Source organism: Polyodon spathula, chromosome 3 (genome assembly GCF_017654505.1).
Source record: "Polyodon spathula isolate WHYD16114869_AA chromosome 3, ASM1765450v1, whole genome shotgun sequence".
In the NCBI taxonomy this organism is placed as follows: Eukaryota; Metazoa; Chordata; class Actinopteri; order Acipenseriformes; family Polyodontidae; genus Polyodon; species Polyodon spathula.
The window spans coordinates 94,131,854-94,149,901 of record NC_054536.1 but is presented as its reverse complement, the minus strand read 5'-3'; the positions used below and the strand labels follow the sequence as shown (position 1 = coordinate 94,149,901).

Genomic DNA, 18,048 nt, shown 5'->3' with positions numbered 1-18,048 from the left:
AGTCCATGAAACAGTCAAGGATAAAATGAATGCTCTGTAAAGTCACAAGATACTGTGGACCAGTTAACAAAACATCACAAGATTCTATTGTGAAAGGGTGCCTTTGTGAATGAAGAATGTGCCTGAAGAAAAGAATTGACTTGATCCCCTATTCATGAGATCCACAACCCCAAGCTACTGCAGAATTCAGCATTATAAAAATTACATTTAGAATTGATCATTGCAAATAAATGGTGTTGGACATCAGTACTAGGGGGGCGGGGGGGCAGATGGTGCCAGTCACCTGGAGTACATTACCGTATACAGTTTAGACAGCAGTCTTATGCGGTAGGAAGTTAGTTGGGAAAATGCAACAATTTACACCAATACTAAAACCCTTCAACCTGTATCATATATATGGCTTTACCATGACAGTTCTAGTCTGCATTGAGAAGATAAGATCACTACCATAGTAATGTCTCTTGAGGGTTTTTATAACCCAGGAAACGATTTGCCTTGTACTCACTACTCAGAAAATGGAAACCAAAACATATACTGCTCAGCTCAAAAAGCTACATTTTATTTCTCCCAGATTGAAATCAGCAAGCATATAAACACTGCCATATTAATCATCCAACTACAAAGGCTGAATGTAGATCTGTAACCATGCCTACTGCTACTTGTGATGTCATAATGACCCTACAGTTACAGAACCGCTTCCTATAGCACTCTGTAACTGCACCATGAGTGCCCCGGTAGATGAAGCAGGATCTTTACTAAGTAACCAGCGCTGGCTGAATTCCCATTGCAGCAGCGGAACTCAAAATAAGAGAGCAGAGAAGCCAGGCTAATTTATTTAGTAGCTCTTGCACCAAGATCAATTGAGATAATTTCCACGGTGATCCCAGAATGTGGTCAAATCCAGGGGCCGTTTTTTCAAAACTTTTAATCTGGGTAACAGTGGTCTGGATATTGTAATCCTATATTTTGTGATCGAGATTACTTTTATCTGGATCATTCTGATCCAGTTTTTCAGAAAACGTCACTGCTGGATTACATTTATCCAAAGAACAAATAATCATGATTACGAAATCTAGTTTTTTTTTTTTTTTTAAGTAGGCTAGTTCTTAATAGTGTATATACAGACTGGTTTATTTTTATCCCCACTTGCTTGGCAATGTTTTGAATGGAGCTGGATATAAAATACACCAGGCCCTTTACTTCACTTCCTGGGAGAGGAAGTGAAGTAAAAGTTAAAGCACATGGATAGCATGAGCAGCAAACATGTTCAATCACAATTGGAACATCATGAAGCTCTGAATGGACACAACTGGAACATCAAGAAGCTCTGAATGGACACAACTGGAACATCATGAAGCTCTGAATGGACACAACTGGAACATCATGAAGCTCTGAATGGACACAAGTGGAACATCATGAAGCTCTGAATGGACACAACTGGAACATCATGAAGCTCTGAATGGACACAACTGGAACATCATGAAGCTCTGAATGGACACAACTGGAACATCATGAAGCTCTGAATGGACACAACTGGAACATCATGAAGCTTTGAATGGACACAACTGGAACATCAAGAAGCTTTGAATGGACACAACTGGAACACCATGAAGCTCTGAATGGACACAACTGGAACATCATGAAGCTTTGAATGGACACAACTGGAACATCAAGAAGCTCTGAATGGACACAACTGGAACATCATGAAGCTCTGAATGGACACAGCTGGAACATCATGAAGCTCTGAATGGACACAACTGGATGAGCACTTTCATTGTTTGTGTGAGAACCATGTGAAGTTAATTATTGTAATCATCGCTCAAGAAAAACAAGTGACCAGCTTCTGAACATTGCACCCATCTTTTACTCTCCAGTAGAGTTTACTGGGGGTGGCCAACCCTGTGCCTGTAGAGTCGCAGGGTCTTCTGGTTTTCGTTCTACCAGAGTTCTCAATCACTTAATTGAACCAATTATTTTCTTAAATAAGTGAACGCTAAAATAAAATGTCCAGGTCTTTAGGCGTTGATGATTTAAAGACACCCAGAAAACCTGCAGGATTGTGACTCCCAGGACCAGGGTTGGCCATGCCTCCATTTGACTCCATGTACACCCAGACAGTTTGGGACAATGCAGGCTTTTCATCTCACATGGCAATGAATTCTGGTAGTTGTACCTCAGTCTCAGGTACTTTTCACAGCATGATAACAGAGGCTGGAAAACTATACATGAAAAACCCACCTGTTGTCACGTTCAAACAATTAATGATTAATGCAAAGACAATGAATCTGAGGTAGATCATTTTTTGCAGTAATTCAAATTTCTTGTATGCTGTGTTTTATTCTTCCAGAACAAAAAACTTGACGCAGTTGAACTGTGTGGTTCATCTGTCCAACATTTTGTCAGCACACATATGTTCCAGTAGAGGCAGACAGACTTACAGGGAAGGATGGGTCTGCTAAATATTGCTATACAGTACCTTCATAGATGTTCTAAAACATTAGAAACGAAAGACTCAAAGAAACAATGATAAAGGAGCACTGAAATAAATCAACTGAAATTTATTCCTTCGGTACAAAACATTTCTGGACACAAAAATGCATTCAGTGTTACGCAAGATATCACACAGTAAGCAATCAAGTACTAAAAAGACTTTTTATTTTATTCAATCAATTCAAATCAAAGAAATCTGCAGTGTACATTTCAGTACAGCTAACAGAAATTACTGCACTATACCAACACACACAATTAAAAAATATGTAGTACAGTATGGGAAAGATATATATATATATATATATATATATATATCAGTGCCTATAGAAAGTCTACACCCCCTTTCAGATTTTTCACTTTTTGTTGCTTTATAGCCTGGAATTAAAATGTATTGATATATACATATATATATTTTTATTTATCGACACTTCCTCCCCCACAACTTCCAAGTGAAAAAAATATTCTACAAATTTGTAGAAAATTAATTAAAAATAAAAACTGAAATAGCTTGGTTGGATAATTGTCCACACCCCTAGTAACAGCAATCCTAAATTAGCTCAGGTATAACCAATCTCCTTCAAAATCACACACCAAGTTAAGTGGCCTCCACCTGTGTTAAATTGTAGTGATTCACATGACTTCAGGATAAATTCAGCAGTTCCTGTAGGTTCCCTCTGCTGGGTAGTGCATTTCAAAGCAAAGACTCAACCATAAGCACCAAGGCGCTTTCAAAAGAACTTCGGGACAAAGTTGTTGAAAGGCACAGATCAGGGGATGGGCATAAAAAATATCAAAGGCATTGAATATACCTTGGAGCACGGTCAAGACGATTAAGAAGTGGAAGGTGTATGGCACCACCAAGACCCTGCCTAGATCAGGCCGTCCCTCCAAACTGGATGACCGAGCAAGAAGGAGACTGATCAGAGAAGCTATCAAGAGGCCAATGGGAACTTTGCAAGAGCTACAGGCTTTTATGGCCAAGACTGGTCAAAGTGAGCATGTGACAACAATATCCCAAGTACTCCACAAATCTGGCCTATATAGTAGGGTGGCAAGAAGGAAGCCATTACTCAAGAAAGCCCACTTTGAATCCGGTTTGAAGTATGCAAAAAACACTCAGGAGAATTTGTAGCCATGTGGCAAAGTTTTGTGGTCTTATGAAACTAAAATGGAACTTTCTGGCCTAAATGCAAAGCGTTATGTTTGGCGCAAACTCAACATAGTGCACCACCCAAAGAACACCATCCCTACTGTGAAGCATGGTGGCGGCAGCATCATGTTATGAGGATGTTTCTCATCGGCAGGGACTGGGGCACTTGTCAGGATAGAAGGGAAAGTGAATGGAGCAAAGTACAGAGAAGTCCTTGAGGAAAATCTGCTGCCCTCTGCAAGAAAGCTGAAACTGGGACAACGTTCACCTTTCAGCATGGCAATGACCCAAAGCACACAATCAAAGCTACACTGGAATAATAAGGAATAAAAAGATAAATGTTCTTGAGTGGCCCCGTCAGAGCCCCGACCTAAATCCAATAGAAAATTTGTGGCATGACTTGAAGATTGCTGTCCATCAACGCTCCCCAAGGAACTTGACAGCGCTTGAACAGTTTTGTAAAGATGAACGGTCAAATATTGACAAATCTAGGTGTGTAAAGTTGGTAGAGACCTATCCCAACAGACTCACAGCTGTAATTGCTGCCAAAGGTGCTTCCACCAAGTGATAACTCAGGGGGATGGAGACTTATCCAATTACGATCTTTCAGTTTTGTATTTTTAATATATAATTTTTTTTTCTCAATAAAAGCTTTTTTCCCCTTAACAGTGTGGAGTATGGTGTGTAGATAAGTGGAAAAAAAAAAAACTAATTTAAATGCATGCAACCCTGAGGCACTCACACAACAAAATGTGAAAAAAGTTCAAGGGGGTGTAAACTTTCTATAGGCACTCATATATATATATATATATATATATATATATATATATATATATATATATATATATATATATATATATATATATATATATATATATATGGACCCTGGACCCCAAATAAAAATAAAATTTTAAAATCATATAAACACACACACTGTCCTCAAACTATACTGATGGCTTGAAAAAGCAGTAAAGCAGGCATACCTCTGTCGTGAATACAGGGTTTTTAAAAGGCTTTTTTGGCTTGTTCAGCAATGATGCGGCAAAGCAAAACTGATTAAAGAAAAACAACAACAAAAAATAAACTTGAGGATCTGATGAACTTTTCATGTCAGGTTGATTTGTAATAAAAGCTCATTTTGGGATTTTTGCACGTTGGACTAAGATTTGGTTCACTTTGAAACGCTTCATGTCAGATTGATTTTGAATAAATGTTCAGCTTCACTTTGGGATTTGTGCTTTCTGCACTGTATTTTAATTCTTTAACGTGTAGACAGAATACTGCATACATGAGATGAACAGGTATGTGCAATTCCACTTGTATTCACCATCCCATCTCATTAACTTTGTTTTTATTTTGATAGCGTGTCATGTTTCCTATTATAATCCTATCACGATTCTTTGATCTGTATGTATGTTCACATTTTCTGTGATTGTTTAATATCTGTGTTTAAAATATTTGATTAAATCCATTAGACCGGAGTGTTGTGTTTCTTTTGTGCATCAGTATATATATTCAAAAACACTAATTTACCCTAAATCTGCTCTGATACACTGATGAAGGCTATATGCATATTGCCAGTCTGCTGTATAACTGAAGGGCAGACAGATGGTGGTCTTCAGAGGTAACAAGGCCTTTCTATTATTTTGAAAGACAGTGTACTGTACAAAATGTAATGGATCAGGCTGATTAATAAGTTTGCAACACAATTCTCATTTGTTGTTCTATCGCTTTTAAGATAGAATAATGTTACTAGCAGCAACAATAAATGCACCTATATCTACACATGCCTTTACAAAAAACACTTTGCTGTTATGAGGATATAGGAAAAAACAACAACATGGTTTTCATTTAGAGCCTCTTTTTAGTTATAGCAGATTTATAGAAGACAAAATAAATCATTGGGACTTAGGAAAGTAACAGAAGACAGTACATAATTAGGATCGCCTCATTTAAATCTAAGAGGGATTCGTTTCATACATGAGAATTTCATTAAATACTATAGAAGGCTGCGATATGGGATCAGACGCGTCTGTGGATCTTGAATAATGAATAGATCTGGCGCATCTTATATATATATCATATATATATATATATATATAATATATATATATTCTATATATATATATATTATAATATATAAAAACCAAAACCTTTATTTATTCGGATGAGTCAAATTGAGAACAAATTTACAGATTCTCATTTACAAGGACAACCTGACAATACAATCTCATACAATATACAGTCTTGTTTGTAGAAACAATCACGTCTTGATACACAATAAACATCGTACAAGTATGATGAGATGAAGAGGTTTATCAAACCCGACTGTGTATTCCCACACATCAGAAGTCCACAATTCTCTTGACGCAGACACAGTTCTGTAGAAGCTGGAGGCACTCAGTTGAAGCTCTGCAGGTCTCTGCGCTGCGCCTCCCCTGTTCACAGGCTGCAGTTGTCCACACAGTCCTGGGCCCTTTGGAATGTGTGGTAGACGCTGACCAATGGGAACATGATAAGAGCTCCTATCAGTGAGCCAGCTTGGATTACCACCCCACACCACAAGAGGGCAGCGTGTCCAGCCTCATGGAGCAGAGACCCGACCACAACCTTCAGGTAGGAGAAGAGACCAGTGAACACGATCCAGGAGATTACCTGGGGTGGGAGAGAGCAAGAAGACTGTGTCCTTGTATCTTTCAACAGTCTCTGTAGTCTGATTCTGAATTATGTTTACAATTTACTTGTGTTTTTAGGCTCACCACCTCTTTTTATTGTCTTCATAGCCAAAAATAGCCATCTTTAAATAGGTCAGGACATATTTGTAGTAACCACTGCAGATGTCAATAACAAGATATTGCAGTATTTTGAGGCAAGTAACGTTGAAACCTTTCAACATAAGTGCTAAAAAAACAAAAACTGATTAAAGACTATTAAAACATTTTTAATATGGGATTATGACATTTCTGTTACTTGCAATTTCCCTACAAGGGAGACTAAAGGTACATGAGTGAGACTGAATGGACTATTAGTCTCACATTCTACACCCATGTGTAATGAACAAAAGACCAGGCTCGCTGCGGTGCAGACAGAGCAGCAGTGCACTCAAGCTAGTGTTTCTCAGAGCAATTGTCAGAAGGAAAGCTTGCACCGGTGTAGAAGAGGAGACTAATACTCCTATTTGTCTCAATCTCTTACCTTTGGCCTGATACATACTCTTTTCTCACTTGAGCAAAAAAAAAAAAAAACAGGAGTTGAATCTGGCAGTCAGATCTGGGATAATGCAGCGTTGCTGTTTTGTTCACACTAGAAACAAAGTAGTTCTTTGATCTGTGCACATGTAAAGGACTTACTTTTGCATAATAAAATTTTTTTTGTGGCTTTAGTTTGTTTACACACGCTGATGCAAGGTAAATTATACTCTGGGAGTAATAAAAATGGACTCAGAACTACCCCAGGAGGTGCATTAGTTAGTCCGGTAGTGGTCGCACTCAAAGATGCTTTAAAGTACGCGTGAATGATGCAAAAAGCCCTTGTGAGGAACTTCATAGAAGTATGTTTCACTGGTCTCCAGTAGAAAACATGTTGCTATGAAACACGCTGAGCTCAAACTTAAACAAATAATAATAATAATAACAGTGCACTCTGTTTATAAGAATAACATCCGCCCCGGATGATTTGATTCTTAGAAGCGGTTGATTCTTAAAAGCGGACCGATATGATTACAATTAGCAAAAGCGCCTCCGCACATGGGCAGTTTAAATACAGTATACAGATGTCAGTGGTGCTCAGTCATTGAGGACAATACAAAACAAGTCATTGTGGGTTAGCAGCTTGTTATATGATCACAGATATGTTTACTCAAGGCTGCAGAATCCTATTTTACTACAGTATACTGGAGAAGCGATCGTCTCGTGAGGGTGCCTAGTTTAACTGCCCTGCAGTGTTATATCTAATGGCTTTTGAATTAAAACGACATTACAGTACAGTATTTTACTGTCAAAACTACCACTGCATTTAAGCATCTGTGGCTTACTTTTTTTTAGTTGCAATGCAAATCTCACGGTTTTCACTAAGCAGAGAAGCAAAGCTCTGCAATTCCCCCCCACCCCTATCTCACAGCGCCGCTACGCAATCAATCCCCCTTCCTCTACATGCATATCACACAATAACAGTGCTGTACTCAGTATGTATTCAATGAACGTGTATTCACTTTACTAAAACACATTTTCACATCAGACAACACAAAAAATACCTGTACAATGCAGTCATGCGTCTTGCTTTTTTCTGCCATGTCGACACACAAACTGCACGACATTTTTTCTACAGGGAGTTGCTGCGGACCAGGGATTATATTGCACACACTGCGCACATGCCTAATCACATTAAATGCGATCAAACTCAAATTCAAAAACAGCTTTGTTGGCTGTACACGTCATTGCACTTGATCTTGAAGTACTGTAATACATGCAGTCAATTTGCCCCGAAATTATTCTTATAAGCGGATTGCTTGATTCTTACAAGTGGATTACTTTACATTGGTTAGTACAGGAATGATTTTGCCCCAGTGGTTTAGATCACTATGTGCGGTTGATTCCTATATCAGTAATTCTTATAAATGGAGTGCACTGTAATAATAATTCAAGGGTGTAATAATCTGAAGCAATGTAAAAATTTAAAAACAAATTACATAAATGATACATGGGCAAGAATGATTTCAAATGTGCACAGCCTACTTATTCTACCTTTAACATCAGCACTGAGCCACCACAGCACAGTACTTACCACCAAGGCCACTCCTACAGTGCTTCCCAGCAGTGGAGGACAGGGGCTGAGGGCAGCAAGGGCCAAAAGGTAGGTAGCAAAAACCCCTCCGAAGACTGCCATGGCACCTAGGCCTGCACTAGACCTGAAAAAACAAAACAAAGGTCAGCAAAAGATGCAGAGTAATTTACGGATCTAGGTGCACATAACATAGATGGACTGAGAGGACAGCAAAGTTTGGTTTTTATGAGAATCTCATCATTCTGAGTAGAGGATTTCTACCAACTATAACAAGCGATGCCTTGCTTCCACTGCCCTTTCCCAGGTATAGCTGCACTGGCTGTGCTGCCGAGATGTAATTAAAGACTGCTGTCTGCGTTGGCAGTAAAAGGTCATATTGTGAAATTATCTTTAATCTTGAATTCATTTTTACATTTTCTTATTTTATTGACACTGAAAAAAGTGCAATTGACCTCTGCTGCTGCAGAACTCCAGTGATTTCTTACACTTCCATTTCTAACTGTGCCCGACAGCTGCTCTTCAATGTGGTTTGAGGGGAAGCTGGAATTTCTTCTGCATCCCACAGCCTTCGCTTACAACCGACATTATTCAAAACTGTTGTCTCTTTAGCACATGCCTTTTAAAGACGTGCTTCCGCGCAGCAGCGTTTGGCTGCGTTGGGTAAGATACAAAGCAGTGCTGTCCGAGGTCCACACCGGCCAGCTCAGCTATACTTGGGGAAAGGCAGTGGAAACAAGGTTTAAAACTGTGAGAACACAACTCTCTAGAAAATCATGTGGCTCTTAGACTCCTCCAGCCTGGCTGTCAACAGTACTTAAAACTGTTGCCAGAAGAGGTGGTTAATGAGACTATATGCATGACATAAGCAGCTGAGGACCAACAGATAGACCAACCTAAAAGGACAGTCATTTAGGGTACCATAAAACAATGAACAATGTGCGCCACCTGGTGGACATGCTACTGTATATTTTTTAAAGAGGATACAATTATCTATTTGTGAGGAAAAATGGGCAATACAATCCCCACCCCTAATCTTGCTCTTTCCTTTTTTGAACACTACTGTATATTTGCAGATACAGTACATGTACAATAAATGGAAAGTGCAGCTATATGAATATCTGCTTTGATGTGTCAGGCACAAAAAGTGTTAAAACGTTTGAGATCGTAAGGTTATTACCATAACCCTGGTTCCCTGAAAAGAGAATGACAACTATTACCGAATGGGAAGAGCCTCTCTGACCGTCATTCTCTGAGCAAATAAACAAAAGCTGCCCTATCAGGGCCCTGCTGTGAGGGGCCCTGCTGAAGAGGGACATCCTCACAGTAGCACATCGCCATTTTCTTTCGAAAATAGAGGTCAGCTGGGGACATGACCTCAAAGGGTAATGGTTGTCATTCTCTTCTCAGGGAACCAGGGTTATGGTAATAACCTAACGTTCCCTTTAAATTCGAATGACAACCATTACCGAATGGGAAAGCTGTACCAAAGCTGTCATGGCTCCAGATTACCAACAGTACAGCCCCACGGTGATAGCAACAGAGCCCACATGACACCTAAGGGCATGCCGCCTGCAAAACTCTAGAGCCCAGAGAGGGTCTCGTTCAGTTTGTCACATCAAGGCGGTAAAAACGCACACATCTGTCACCCAGTGCGCTTCGATAGGGCCTGACCTCTAGAGCGGGAACCGTAGCAGACAAACAGCTGGTTGGACTGTCTCCAGGACTCCTTCCTATCCAAATAACAGCGCAGAGCCCGAGCTGGGCATAGCATGTATTGTCTACGGTCCTTCTCTGAGTCGTGAGGGGGAGATCTGAAAGTTTCCAAAACCATTGATTGGTTAATATGGAATGAGGATACCACCTTTGGCAAAAAAGATGGATTTGTTCTTAATGTTACCCGCAAGTCACTTCCAGTGAAAGCCATATATGTGTCATCGATGGACAATGCATGAAGCTCACTTACTCGTCTGGCAGACGTAATGGCTATTAAAAATGCCACTTTCAATGAAACAGGGCGCAGTTCTGCTGACGCCATGGGCTCAAATGGGGGACCCATAAGGGCCCGCAGTACCAGTTCTAGATCCCACTTGGGGACCATACTTTTCATGGGAGGACGAAGCCTCCGAGCCCCTTTAAGAAACTGCACTGCCAGGAAACGTGCCCCAGGTGACAACGAGTCAATTTTGTCATGGCACACCGATATTGCTGCCAGGTATACCTTCAAAGTGGACGTTGATTTCCCTGCGTCAAACAGGTGTTGTAGAAGGTTAATATTGTCTCAAATCGGGCAAGTCACCGGATCGTAACCTTCGGCAAGACACCAGTCTTGGAAAACTTTCCATTTATATGAGTACTGGGCTCTAGTGCTCGGCGCCCTAGCAGACTGTAGTGTTTCTACTGCTGCATCTGCCAAACCTTGTCTGAATAGACGGCTCCGTTCAACGGCCTGACCCAGAGTTGGAGCTGGGCTGGGTTTAGGTGCCATAATAGCCCCTCCGCTTGGCTCAGGAGGTCCTTGAGCAGCGGGAGCTGCCACGGCTGATCCGACACCATGTCGGAAAGGAGAGCAAACTAGGGGCGTCTTGGCCATCTGGGTGCAACCAGCAGAATCTTTGCTCTCTCCACCCTGATCCTCTCTAGTGTCAGGGGTATTAATGGTAGCGGAGGGAACACATACAAGAGCCCCTGTGGCCAGGGGTGAGCTAGCGCGTCTACTCCCATGGGGGCCCCGTCTTTCTCCATGGAGAACCATAGGGGGCAATGAGTGGACTCGGCTGTGGCAAAGAGGTTGACTTGTGCCGATCGAAACCTCTCCCAAATCTGTTTCACCACTTGAGGATGCAGCCTCCATTCCGAGCTGTCTGGAGCTCCTCTGGACAGGAGGTCTGCTGCCTTGTTGTCCACACCGGGGAGGTAAACCGCCCTGATGGAACGCAAGTTTGTGTGCGTCTAGGACAGGAGTCTGTGTGCTGCATGGTGAAGGCCCGGTGAGTGCAGGCCTCCTTGGTGGTTTATGTAGGCTACCACTGTGGTGTTGTCCGTCCAGACCAGCACATGTTTGTGCACTAATTGCTGGTGAAAATGTGATAATGCCAGGCTCACTGCTTGCAGCTCTTGCGCATTAAAACTGTACAATGCACTTGTAAGACCTCATCTTGAATATTGTGTGCAGTTCTGGTCACCTCGCTATAAAAAAGATATTGCTGCTCTAGAAAGAGTGCAAAGAAGAGCGACCAGAATTATTCCGGGCTTAAAAGGCATGTCATATGCAGACAGGCTAAAAGAATTGAATCTGTTCAGTCTTGAACAAAGAAGACTACGTGGCGACCTAATTCAAGCATTCAAAATTCTAAAAGGTATTGACAGTGTCGACCCAAGGGACTTTTTCAGCCTGAAAAAAGAAACAAGGACCAGGGGTCACAAATGGAGTTTAGAAAAAGGGGCATTCAGAACAGAAAATAGGAGACACTTTTTTACACAGAGAATTGTGAGGGTCTGGAATCAACTCCCCAGTAATGTTGTTGAAGCTGACACCCTGGGATCCTTCAAGAAGCTGCTTGATGAGATTTTGGGATCAATAAGCTACTAACAACCAAACGAGCAAGATGGGCCAAATGGCCTCCTCTCGTTTGTAAACTTTCTTATGTTCTTATGTTCTTATTTATGTGTGCTTGCTACCAATGTTCCTTCCACGGACCTCTTATTCCTCTCCAGTTCCAGACTGCTCCCCAGCCCAGACTGGAGGCATCTGTAGTGATCACTTCCCTTCTGTGAGGTGATCCAAGGCGCAGATCGCCGGGATGGAGCCACCACTCCAGTGTCTTCCGACATTGTCTGGACACTCGCACCAGCCGGTACCGATCTCGGACAGGGTGCACCTTGAGCGTATTCACCCAGGCTTGAAGCGGGCGCATTCTCAGCAGCCCTAGTGGAAGGATTCTCAAGACGGCTGCCACCAGCCCCAACAACCTCTGATATAGTTTGACCTGTAGGAGAGCGTCCTCTCTGAATAAGGAGAGTGTTGTCTCCAACGACCGAATCCTGTCTTCCGACAGTAAGGCAAGCATGCTCACAGTGTTCAGTTTGATCCCAGGAACACTGCGGTACGAAGTTGCTCTTCTGTTGATGTATTGAGAGCCATAACTTCGCCACATAATCTATGACCTGTTTTGTGTGTGCTTTTGACTGCGCGAAAACTAACCAATCGTGTCGGGGGTGCGCCAGCGAGAGGCCAAATGGCAGCAAGCAGAATTCGTAAGCGTTGCCTTGAAAAGCGAAGCGCAGATATTTTCTGTGTGCAGGACGGATCGGGACGTGAAAATAGGCGTCTTGCAGGTCGATCGATGTGAACCAGTCACCCGGTTGGACGGACTGGAGGATACGCTGTGCTGTCAACATGTTGAACTTCCTCTGTTTGAGGAACAAGTTGAGGACCCTGAGATCCATAACTTGTCTGAAACCGCCATCCCTTTTGGGCACCAGGAAATACCTGGAGTAAAAGCCGCTGAAGGCATCACTTGGACTTACCAAGCATACAGCGTTCTTCCTTTGAAGATTGGCGATCTCCTCTTGAAGGAGTATCACCCTCGCTGGTTCGACGGTGGCAAGGAGCACACCCTTGAAGGGTGGCAGACCTATACGGAATTGTAAAGCGTATCCGTGTTTCATAGTCGATAGCCCCCAGGAGTCCTGGGTGCAGCCTTGCTATGGGTCATTGCCGTTGGTCAGTCCGGTTATGGGGGGGTTTGGTGGCAGCTGGAGCCCCTCAGGGGCAGTCTCCCTTGGTCTTGGGAGGGGGTGGGTCTTTCTTAGGCCCTGGCCTCGGTCTCCAGTCGGAGAATCGGTTACCCCTGGCCTGTGGTGATCCCCTGCCGCTGGCCCTGCCCCTGCCTCTGCCTGCTTGTCTATTCTGGGGTGGAGGGCTATGTTCAGACCCTTTCACCCCATGCCACCTTGGGAGCTGACGGTAAGCCGGAAGGCGCGAAAACTTGGAGGCGACCTGCGTGGCCTTGTGGGACCTCTCAAGGCTCACATCAATGGTTGCCCCAAAAGTCTGCCCCGGTGTAATGGGGGTGTCCAGTAACGCCACCTTCTCAGTCTCCACGACCTTGGCTTGTGTCAGCCACAAATGCCGGCGGGAGGCCACCAGCGCCGCCAGCAACCTCCCTGATGCCTGACCTAACTCCCCTATTAGGTCAGTCATCGTCTTAGCCACCGCTGTCTGTCTGTGTATCCCTCACCTGCAGCCTCTCTTCCAACTGATTCTGGTAGAGCACCGGTATGGCCATGGCCATGGCCATAGCCGACAGCCGATGCGTAAGCTTTTTTGAGCATCACATCTATCGTTCTGCAAAGCTTGGACAGACAGGTTGGGTCCTTATCCCCCTTGGTGAAGGTGGAACCTTGCACCAAAACCGTGACCATGTCCCCGATAGTGGAGAATACGCCTAGACCCGCTTCTTGGGCTCCTGCAGTAAGAAGCAAAGACTCTGCTGTTCTGGAGGAGCTCACCACTTCCAGGAAGTCCTAGCACAAAGGGAGGGAATGCTGTGGGTGCCTTTTCTGCTGGCAGAAGTGAATCCCCTTTCCCTCTTGTTCTGCCAGAACATCGTGGCTGCAGCTGCACTGTGACGGTGAACGTCTGCGCCTGCATGGAGAAGGGGAGCAGTGCCTGAGCGGCAACCATCTGTCCCTTGGGAAAGGGGAGCGGTGCCTGCGCGGCGACCGCCTGTCCCCTGGTGAGCGTCCCCTCGAGTGGTACCGCCTCGGCGGTGACCATCTCGCCTCCTTTGAGAGGTATCTGCACCTCTGTACCGGTGGTGGGGTAGGGGAGGGTGACCCAGATGAGTGTGAGAGCTCCCTGGTCACTGTAGCAGGGGGTATCCTGGATGACCCCTGCAGAGGCTCTTGGACCACTGATCTCATTCTCCCCCGATTGGAGGAGACAGACTCTGCTCGGGATAGGGCTGCTCTCTGTCGCTTATTCTCCTCGAGAACTTCTGACATGGAGAGCAGTCCAGCTCACCTGCCAGTGCCTTGGCTGCATGTTCTGGCCCTAGGCACCTGGCGCAGGATCGATGTTTGTCCTGCCTGGGCAGCTTAGCTGAGCACCGGTCACACTGGTGGAAGCCAGCTGAAGACCCAGTCGACTGCACTGACATGTTTGCAGTTGTTGTTGTTTTTTATTTTTTTAAACTGCTGTGCTCAATGAGAAAAGCGCTGTCAGTGCCGAGACAGTCGGCACCGAGTGAGCCAATTCAATCAGCGTGGTCGCCGGGCCAAGCGCAGCCACGCTAGGAAAGTCCGAGGATTGAGGACAACGCCACGAGCCCGCGGGATCTCCTTACAGCACCACAACAGCTCTCACACGGTGTAACACACTACACAAGGCCTCGCGTAGTGAAAAGAGCAATGGCCGCTCGCTAATCTCTTCAGAGGGGTCGAAACCAGCTCTAGTCATAAAACTGATGCGAGAATAAAGCAAGGGCACTCTTTTAGACGCACTTGAAGCGCGATTTACCGTGAATTAATCTTTAATTTGTGCATAAATCCAACAAGTTAGCCAAATTCGGTACGTAAAAGCAAAAGCAATGTACGACCTGTCTCAGAGAGATGAGAGAGAAAATGGCGATGTGCTACTGTGAGGACGTCCCTCTTCAGCAGAAGGTGGGCAGGACTTCCCCCTCACAGCAGGGCCCTGATAGGGCAGCTTTTGTATATTTGCTCAGAGACTGACGAGCAGTAATGGTTGTCATTCGAATTGAACGGGAACTATGCGTTCTGCATACTTCAGATATTTGGTTAAATAATACTTTAGAATATGAGAAAACAGAGAACCAGAAAGATGTCATTAAAAAAAAAAAAAAAAAAAAAAAAAAACTAATTTTGCAAATAAACAAAAGTAAAAAAGGTAGATGCAGTTTTGAACTGTCACTTTCACTGTAGAAATATCTTCTCAAGAAGGGGGGAAAAAAGGTAAAAGGCTTTAAACAAATATGCATAACAAAGTGACTGCTGTAACAGTTCAATAGACACCAATACAATGCACAGCTCAGTCTTGACCACAGGGATGCTGAAAGTTTTGCTTGAGCAATCACTCCCCCCTAGTGGATAAAACACTATATACAGCTGAATTGCACACTGCCATGGAATATTAGTAACAACAGCTATTGTAAGAGTATGTCCTCCATGTAAGAAATTAAATCTAGACTAGCTGTGATTAGTCCATCCTAATTCACATCATTTTCATTATAAAAAAGTCTTGGATTTCATGACTAATCCAAATAAATAAATAAATAAATAAATAAATAAATAATCACACACATTTGCCATTTTTCAACGTGGTTTAGAACATGTTGTCTTTATATACAATAATACAAAAACGATTATGCTACACTGCTAACACTGGTGTGGGGTTCTTTTAATAGTTCAAATGCTTGATCAGTCACAGTGCAGCTTCCTTGGGACTCAAGTCCCCCAGGCAAAATCATTTGAACCTAAAATAACCAAGCTGCTCCTCTTACCTGCAGAGAACAAACATGGCCATGAAGCAGGCTACGGGGTTGGCAATGTTACCCAGGACAGCAGAAAGGTGGAAGGTCATGCTCCCATACGGCAAACAGGAGAAGCTCTGCACCGAGGGAAGAACTCCATTAGTCAAGGAGTTGGACACCCCCAGAAGCACCAGAAGGTAGATGTTACGCAGCGTCCAGAAGGGGGCGCAGGGGGGCTCTTTGGCAATCTCCACCTGATCTCCCGATACTGGCAGGCTGCTGTTCTGGAGTGGATGCGATTCCTCCGATTCCACAGAATCCTTGGAGGAGGAGGAAGAGGAGGTGGCAGAACATCCAGCTTTTCTCTTTTGTTCAGACCGTTCCGCACTTCGCTGTGTCAAGGCCAGGAACGAGAGGCTCGAAACCCCCAGCATGACAAAGAGGAACCAGAAAAAGTTCTCAGCAGGGAAGTTCTCCTTCAGATAGTGCGGCTCCAAGGTGCCGTTTCCCAACGTACTGTTCCGGCACTCCAGCTTCCCCACACCCTGGGCCAGAGCCATCATGCAAGGGAAGAGTGCACTGAGGCCCTGGCCCACGAAGAAGGTGCGGATATACTCTGGAGGGTAGCGGAACATGAACGGCAGGAAGGTAACATTGGAGGTGCAGCACACCAATGCCAAGATAAAAGCGAGCAGCAGGTATGCCACAGAGTGGAGAGCACCAGCTACCATCAGCGTCTGCGACCAGAAAATGGCAAGGAAAACAGACGCTACCACCGCCAACGCCTGGGCGACGTGGATGACCAGGCGCTCGTTCAGCCTTCCCGGGGCAAAGTGATGCACCAGAGTCACCGCAACTGGACCCACATTGCCAAGAGCGACCAGTATCGAGAGGTAGGCAGGTAGGTTCCAACCTGAAACATAAACAGGTAGGTCATTAAATTGCTCAGAAAACAACTTTCTTATAGTTTTGTACACCTTAATTTCATTTATCACCAGCATCATCAGCAAAGTGAAATTAAAATGGTTTATTGAGTCTTTTCAAAGGTGACTTGTCATCGCGTGTCTTGAGGTAGACTGATTGGTTTATTAAATCTTTCCAGAATTGCTGTCATATCATTGACTCATTTGTATTCTCCTTTCCACAAGCGCACCTCATCGCTACAGAATGGCATGTAAACAAACGGTAAAATACGCCACTGTTTCTCTTGCTCCACAAAGATGGAAATTGTTCGAGCTCTTGAAAAAAACCTGAACCAGATACAAGTCACCGAGCAATTAGGTGTTTCCCGTTCTGGTGAGTTGCTTCACTATGTTAAATAATGTGGATGTCTTGTATACTGTTGCTGCATTTAACGTCTGTAGGGGTGCTGTGTTAATTTAGTATGGCAGTTACTTCATTAAACGTTAGTTTGTCTGTTACTTTAATTGTTTTAATTTATTAACATACACTTTCATATTGCTTTTCTTTTATTTATTTAGTTAATTTCATAAGTTGATGCACGTTATAAAATATATATATATTTCTGTGCAAAAAAAAAAATCTCAGAATGATCTCTAGAACACGTTTGACAGACAAAGCAGCAAAGCACAAAAGTCTACAACAGTTTGCTGTTACTATATATTACAGGTTTACTGCATAACTTTACTCCATGAGAACGTGAACGTGCTGTTGCACACGGGGGTATGTTTGTCTGCGTGACGTGTTTAGTGCGTGCACCACCAGTAATTTAGGGAGTAGAGAGCAGTGACAGAGTTCAAACATGTTCTTGTTATTAAATATTAAATACAACATTTATGTTCAATACCGGATTCGTGTCTTTTATTTAAAGCACTGCACACATTGGACAGATGTATTAAAATGGACGTGTGTCGGGGCGGATATAGGATTCAGATTTGGTTCATTGAATCTTAAGTATGCGGCCGAATCCGAACCCTGCTCAAAAAAACACAACATACTAACCTTCTGGCAGCACATTGACCACGACTGGGAGTTCCAACCACAGCGAGTTCACAGAGACCCAGGAACCCATTCCAAACAGGGCCACCAGCAGGTGAGTCACCACGGCCCCATTCCACCATGAGTCTGCCATCTGTCTGTGAAGCAAGAGACACGGGAGGTTGTGTATCTACA

General features: G+C 43.7%; 1 protein-coding gene across 1 annotated transcript in view; it reads right to left on the bottom strand.

Moving 5' to 3' along the window:
- Positions 1–5,741: 5,741 nt before the first annotated feature.
- LOC121313686 (solute carrier family 52, riboflavin transporter, member 2-like) overlaps positions 5,742–18,048 on the bottom strand; it is a 36,075-nt gene continuing 23,768 nt past the window's right edge. The window contains exons 2-5 of the mRNA XM_041246472.1: positions 17,878–18,011; positions 15,946–16,828; positions 8,423–8,546; positions 5,742–6,295 (exon numbers count right to left, since the gene is read on the bottom strand). Of these exons, the coding sequence (XP_041102406.1) occupies positions 6,083–6,295; positions 8,423–8,546; positions 15,946–16,828; positions 17,878–18,007 (1,350 nt within the window). The 5' untranslated portion in view covers positions 18,008–18,011 and the 3' untranslated portion in view covers positions 5,742–6,082. The remainder of the gene's footprint in view (positions 6,296–8,422; positions 8,547–15,945; positions 16,829–17,877; positions 18,012–18,048) is intronic.